The sequence below is a fragment of the Haplochromis burtoni genome, unplaced genomic scaffold (assembly GCF_018398535.1).
Source record: "Haplochromis burtoni strain Fernald_Lab_line unplaced genomic scaffold, NCSU_Asbu1 Contig_423, whole genome shotgun sequence".
NCBI lineage: Eukaryota > Metazoa > Chordata > Actinopteri > Cichliformes > Cichlidae > Haplochromis > Haplochromis burtoni.
Window position 1 is genome coordinate 320,218 of NW_024582784.1, and position 6,398 is coordinate 326,615.

Sequence of the window (6,398 nt, forward strand, 5' to 3'; positions counted from 1 at the left end):
GGTTAGGTTGGCACTAGTATGATGCTTTGCTGTGTCCGTACTCATCTAACACTGCTCTGAAGAAATTACTTTTTTGCAGCAATTCATTTCAGCACTGCTTTAAACATCCATCCATCAATCTTAATCAAACCACTGGAAGTTATATCCTGACCTGAAAGAAAAATCAAAGGTCTTAAAACAGAACTTGTCCACTCTTTGAAAGACATTTTTATGTAACATTTGTTCTTTTTTTGTCTCCTGCCTATAAATGTGAGTATTCAACTTGCTCTTAGTCATCATTATTACATCAATAGTTGCATATATGCCACCAGTCGTCTTCCTTTGATTGGCATCATACGCCTCTTCGCTATTTCACCTCATCGCTCCACGTCTCGCTGTCCTTCTATTATGCCTGACACTGTCGGCTCTCCTCCTTCACTCCATCCTCTTTCTAATAGTTCTGGCATTCTTAGCGCCGTCCTCCTTTACTCCCATCCCTCCTTCCATTTCCAACCTGCCGTCCTTTCCTCTAATATGGTTGACATTCTTTACTTTCTCTTCCTTCCATTTCTCCTGGCTGACTCAAGCTAAAGTGCTGCCTGGAGGGCCCTTTCATGGGTAGCAGAATTATAACGCTCGGGGCCAAGGCCACAGGTTAAGTGCACTCTGAACAAAGAAAAAGTGACATAAGGGCTGAGTTCTACTTATGTGCACAGAGGAGGAGGACGGTTTATGCAAGGTGAACTGGAGCTGCTGGCAGTGAGGCATTAGGGAATCATCTTAAACAAATAAATATGCAACAAACAAAAATGACCAACTCAGAACAGCTCCTCTTCTATTCTGCAGACAGCACTGATCTCTGACCTGTACAGAAACACATTCAGTATATTGATATTATTAAGTATTAATATCTATGTTATCTCTCTCTTGTAGAGTCTCTCTTGGCTCTTGATGGAGGTGGTCGCATCTTTCTCTCTGTCCCTCCCTTATATTTCCTGCTTGGCTTCTTTGTCCTTGTCTAGTCTTGTCTAACTCTTAGAGACTCTCTCAGTCTTGTTCTCTGTAAACAAGAAATTATGGATTTGATCAACTGGTCTCTTTTTCGCCCTAAACCAAACCCAAACAACCACTAATTACATGCAGCCTCACCTCACTAGCTGGAAGTTCCAGGGCGGAAGCAGGAACAACAAATTCTCCCAGATCACAAGACGGTGTATGACCCTATCCTCCTACTTGGGGATTGTTGACGTTTTCCTTAAAACTAGGTGAAAGAGCACTCTCTCTCAAGTTGGATACAGGATACACACACACACATGCATGTACTCAGACACAGATATACACCCCCCCCCCCCGATGGAAGTAAGCATTGTGGCGCTGTGCCCTGGCGCTGGTTCAGCTGCAGGACCGGACGGCTGATGTGTATATCGGCTCTCTCCAATACCCCCTCCCCTGTCACAAGTTGCATGTTTTTTATGTTGTTATGTTGTAAGGTGTGAAGATTCATGTGCTTCATTGTGCTGAGGGTTTTTTCCTATTCTCAAACTGCTCTCCCATTAGGAGCTCAGTCTGGGTGGAGTTCTTATTTTTCCCTCCTCTTCCCTCATGCATTTATGTATTTCATTGTTTTTCTACCATCATACATCTCTCTGACCTGTCTTACCAACGTCATGTTTGTGCAATGTATGTACGGTTGGAAGGGGTCCTATTTCACTCTGTGTTCGTGTAACATTGCTAGTGACAATTAAACGGCTCAATCTCAATCAATTATGCTACGCAGTCAAACAGGGAAAACTGTGGTTGGAGACTGCAGCATGACCAAAATTATGGCGACCGTGTACATGCATACATGCAGTCTCCTGACAATAAACAGTGATACAGGTGAAAACTGCACATCTGTTGATTAAAAAGTCCCATTAACTACTTATATTCAGAGTTTAGCCAGACTGATCTCAATGTGCTGGCAATCTGTCCGCATTTATAGGTTGCCTACCACCAGGTGACCTGTGGAATCACATGGTGATTGAAAGTGGTCGCTCAGGTATTGGGGGTGTTGCAGGGCTAATCAGCTGCTCACCTCACCTGTTTCCAAGTGGTTGCTGCATGTGACATAATTGAATGGAATCACCGGGCAACCGCTGATATTTCTCAGTCAAACGGAGGTTGCCGTCCTATTTCTACTTTAGTGTGAATGAGCTATTATGCATAAGCAAGACTAGCTAGCTAGCAACGGGAGCCAAACTAGCTACAGAGATTCTACAACCTTACCATGGTACCACGCTAAAGGTTTTATCAGGCATGCAGCATGACTAAAGGCATGGCAATGTCCGTCAACCAGTGCATCATTTACTAAAATCTGGTAAAGAAACGCACAACCTAAGTATTGATTTTTCTTGTAACATCACTACCAGGAAGGCATCAGAGAACCAAACCTGCTTGGCATTCACAGCTAGGATTGTGAATGTGGAAAACATACCTGTTAAATGTTAAACAGTAACATCACTGCATCATTGCTGTGCCTCAGCAGACTATGACTAAACCACTAATATGACTGTAGACTGCCCGAATCCATTTACCACAGTCACTATAAGCAAAAAAGGATGAAATAAAAATGCCAGTCAGGTTGCAATTTCTATTCATGTGTGTTCTGACTCATATATCTCACAGTTCCTGAGGTTTAGAGTTGAATATCACAGTAAGGTGACCTTATGACCATAAATAAACAAATAAAAGAAAGAACTCTTGGGCGTTCCGATATCGCTTTTGAATATTGAAACAAAGATATTATCCATACAGACAAATGGTAAACACACAGGCCTAATACATGCCCATCTCTGCCATAAGGAAAGAGATATAATAAATACTATCACTAACATTACACTAGCAAATAATGGCATGCACATTTTTCATATTTCTGTACATGTTTTCTTTGCATCCTAATAGATGGTGCAGAGCATTTCATAAGCTCTTATCCTGAAATATTCTGGTGCATACATGGTGAAATGCAATAATACAACTGCTCTGAAGCACATAATGTACTGTACATAAAAAAATGCTGAACTATAGGTCAAAGCCTGCTGGCTTTGCAACAGTGAAGCAACATGAGCTAAACACCCACAAAGCATCATGGGACTAGGATGATGTGGGTGTATTGATTTCTATGTGGGAGTGGGGCAGAGGGGTGGAGCTAAAACTGGAAATGCAGTAGATGACAGATGCCGATTGTGTGAACTTTAAATGGGCATGTGGGGGAGGAGTGGATGTAATGGAGCAGGGCGAACAGCGCAAGTGAAAAAAAAGACAGATCAGAGTGGGATGGAAGGAGGGAGGGATGGAGTTGAGGGGTGGGGCCGGTATCACAGTTACCACACCTCACCATAGAGACGGTTGCTTAGTGATACGGCGAGGCTGACCAACACCGATGCTGACCGCTGAATTTTATGTCAGCACCTCTCACCTGGAAGTGTTCTTGTGATAAAGGTGTGTGTGTGAACCGAATGTTTCATATGTCATAATGAGATGAACATTCATGTGTAAAGTCCTTTCAGCTTCTGCACAATATTAAGCTCTGAGAAAAAAAAATGGGGAGATATTGATTTCAAACTGTGTTTACAACTGAGTTGTACTTGCTAAATCAGTCCATGATCAGCACTTTTACACTGAAACAGCAAAAATGAATAGTTTTCTGTGCACTGTGATCTCACCTGGCAGAAAACGGGTTTATACGTGTCGGAAAAGAGCTGGGTTAGCTCCTCAGAGTCACAGAGGTCCAGGGGCAGTCTGTCCACGCACAGACACTTGGAGTGCAGGTTTTCCTCCTGGCTCAGCTGGTTGACGTCCATCCACTGCACCATTAGCGAGCGATCCCCCTGCAACAAGCACCAGTGAGACGCAGAGTCAGACAGTAAGGCAACGCTAGGTCCACTTATTTGCCAAGCGCATTTAGTGACACTATACTGCAAAATAAAAATGTTTGTATTGTACTCAATTAGTCATGGTTACACTTTGTGGATTGTCCCTGTGCAGTTATCCCACAGAGAGTACAGCGCTATTTGTACATGTCTACTTTACTTTCAATTGGAAAAAAAAGAGTCTGTTTGTGTTTTTACAACACATGTCACCTGATTTGAAAAGCTGGGATCCGTGAATATCTTTCCAGCTTTACAGCAGTCACAATATATGGCTCGCTTTTTTGTGTGTAATGTCTCGATCTCTGCTGTGTCTAGGCGTAAAAGGGGTGAAACACCAGCTCAGAGAGTAATCTAATTCATTCAGCATTTGACTGATCCGCCTGTCTGGACACTTGAAATCGGTAGCGGGTTGCCAGGTCGTGGTGAAGGTTGTACAGACTGCGTTTAACCGACAATCTAGCAACTTGGTAAGATTAGAAGAACTAACCAAACATAGGCATGCGTGCATTCCAATTATTCATTAAAAAAAAATTGGGAGGACACTAGAAAATGTTCTCAAAATACAGAAGAAACCCAGGAAAAACTGGCATGTTGGTGATTGCTTTAAGATCCTCAGCTGGCGTCACGGGCACTTGCTAAACTCTGCAAAGTTTTAATGCGAGATACAGTCTGCGCTCTTGCCGCTGTAAGTGCTGGTTTGAAAGCCTGTCAGCCCTTGAGCTCTACTTCCATTTGCAGATTCTGATTCACTTTTCACAAATGTGAGGTCATAGATTATTGTATGCAATAAACCGATTTTGATGCACTTAAATTTAAGCAATTATGATTTCAGCATTTCTTCCCACAGATAATTTTACTTGGACAGATTTTCTGTGTGTGTGTGTGTGTGTGTGTGTGTGTGTGTGTGTGTGTGTGTGTGTGTGTGTGTGTGTGTGTGTGGTTTGTTCAATTCATAAACTGAAACCAAACTCAAGCAGCAGGGCCTGCATTTTTACTGATTATATTTTTTTCTCTTCTATTGCCAGTTCCCATCAACATCAACAAATGGTGGTCGTCGATGGAAACAAGTTTCAGTCGAGCTTTGTCTATATAAACCATGCATATAGTAAATAAGACAAAAGAAATAAGCAGCCTGTGTTGTCTTGGCAACTAGTCTAATCCAGTATAATCAATCCCTTATTTTGAGCATTTGATGTTTCAGTCCATGTAAAGAAGATGTTTTCTGGCCTAGGCTACTCCTTTCCCATCTCATTACATGTACCTGCTGCAGCAGATTTTTAACACTTGCTCTAACATACCATTGGGCGGCCCAGAAGCTCCGAGCGGGCCCGTGAAGCAGAATCCTTCTTCATGTATTCAACAAACCCATATCCTTTGGAGTGGCCCGTGAGCTCACTGTACACCAGGAAGGAGCGCTCGATGTTCCCATAGGAGCGCACCAGCTCCTCAAACTGCTGGGCGGTGAAGGTGTGGGGCAGGTTGGTGAGGCACAGCAGGGAGTCGGTGGGCTGCAGGGTGACGTTGATCAAACGCCCACGGACAGTGCTGTGGTGGAGGGAGCGGATGGCATCCTGAGCCTGGTCCCCGTTCAGCAAAGTCACAAAAGCTGGAGGAGGGGACATTATGGAGACGACGACGAGGGGAAAAGACGGACGAGGAACAAGGACACAAACAAAGAAAGGGGATACACAGACACGGATGGACGGGAGGATCGGGACAAACACAAACATACATTTAAAGCGGACATTCAAAAAAACGTGCATAAAGAAGTTTGCGGGGGATGCGGGATGGAGACACACAGTCAAAGAACATGCTCAAAAGAACTCACGTGAAAAGTAAAGAAAATGAGCGACAGGCCAAATGTGGCGGGGTTAAAAAAATAGAAAGAAAAAAGAAAAGAGGGGGATGAAAGAGGAAATTTAGGCACAAACAACCAAAACCACAGAAACACAGTCATAAAAGACAGACGGACGCACATACACAGAGAGAAAGACAACACATTAGCTAGAAAGCCAATAGGGAGGCACTATGTAGGGGTGGGGGATCCACTGTGACACACACACACACACACACACACACACACACACACACACACACACACACACACACACACACACACACACCTCACCTCACTCTATTTAAAAACATCAACCTGATAAATGAGAGAACCAACAGCACTAACAAATGCAATGTTAAATGTAGAATTTAATGAGAATTCAAAAGAGCTACCTGATAAAATATCAGCTGTTTTTAAAATAACTTGAAGCAACAGGAGTTCTGTGCACAGAGGCTGGCAGTGCTTTGTTATGTTATTTGGAGAAAGGAGGACGCGTTAAAATCAGAGAAAGTGGCATGTCCTGAAAGTCTAATGAAATTTGAAGAGCTTTTTCTCTCCTATAAACTGTTCAACAGGGAGAAGAGAAAGAAATGCACACACCCACACACATGGGTGTGTGTGTGTGTGTGTGTGTGTGTGTGTGTGTGTGTGTGTGTGTGTGTGTGTGTGTGTGT

The 6,398-nt window shown here is 43.3% G+C and overlaps 1 protein-coding gene across 1 annotated transcript in view; it reads right to left on the reverse strand.

Annotated features, from left to right (window-relative positions):
- The window catches only part of raver2 (ribonucleoprotein, PTB-binding 2), a 93,648-nt gene that overhangs the window by 33,901 nt on the left and 53,349 nt on the right, over positions 1 to 6,398 (reverse strand). Inside the window, exons 3-4 of the mRNA XM_014340979.2 lie at positions 5,186 to 5,493; positions 3,681 to 3,845 (exon numbers count right to left, since the gene is read on the reverse strand). Of these exons, the coding sequence (XP_014196465.1) occupies positions 3,681 to 3,845; positions 5,186 to 5,493 (473 nt within the window). The remainder of the gene's footprint in view (positions 1 to 3,680; positions 3,846 to 5,185; positions 5,494 to 6,398) is intronic.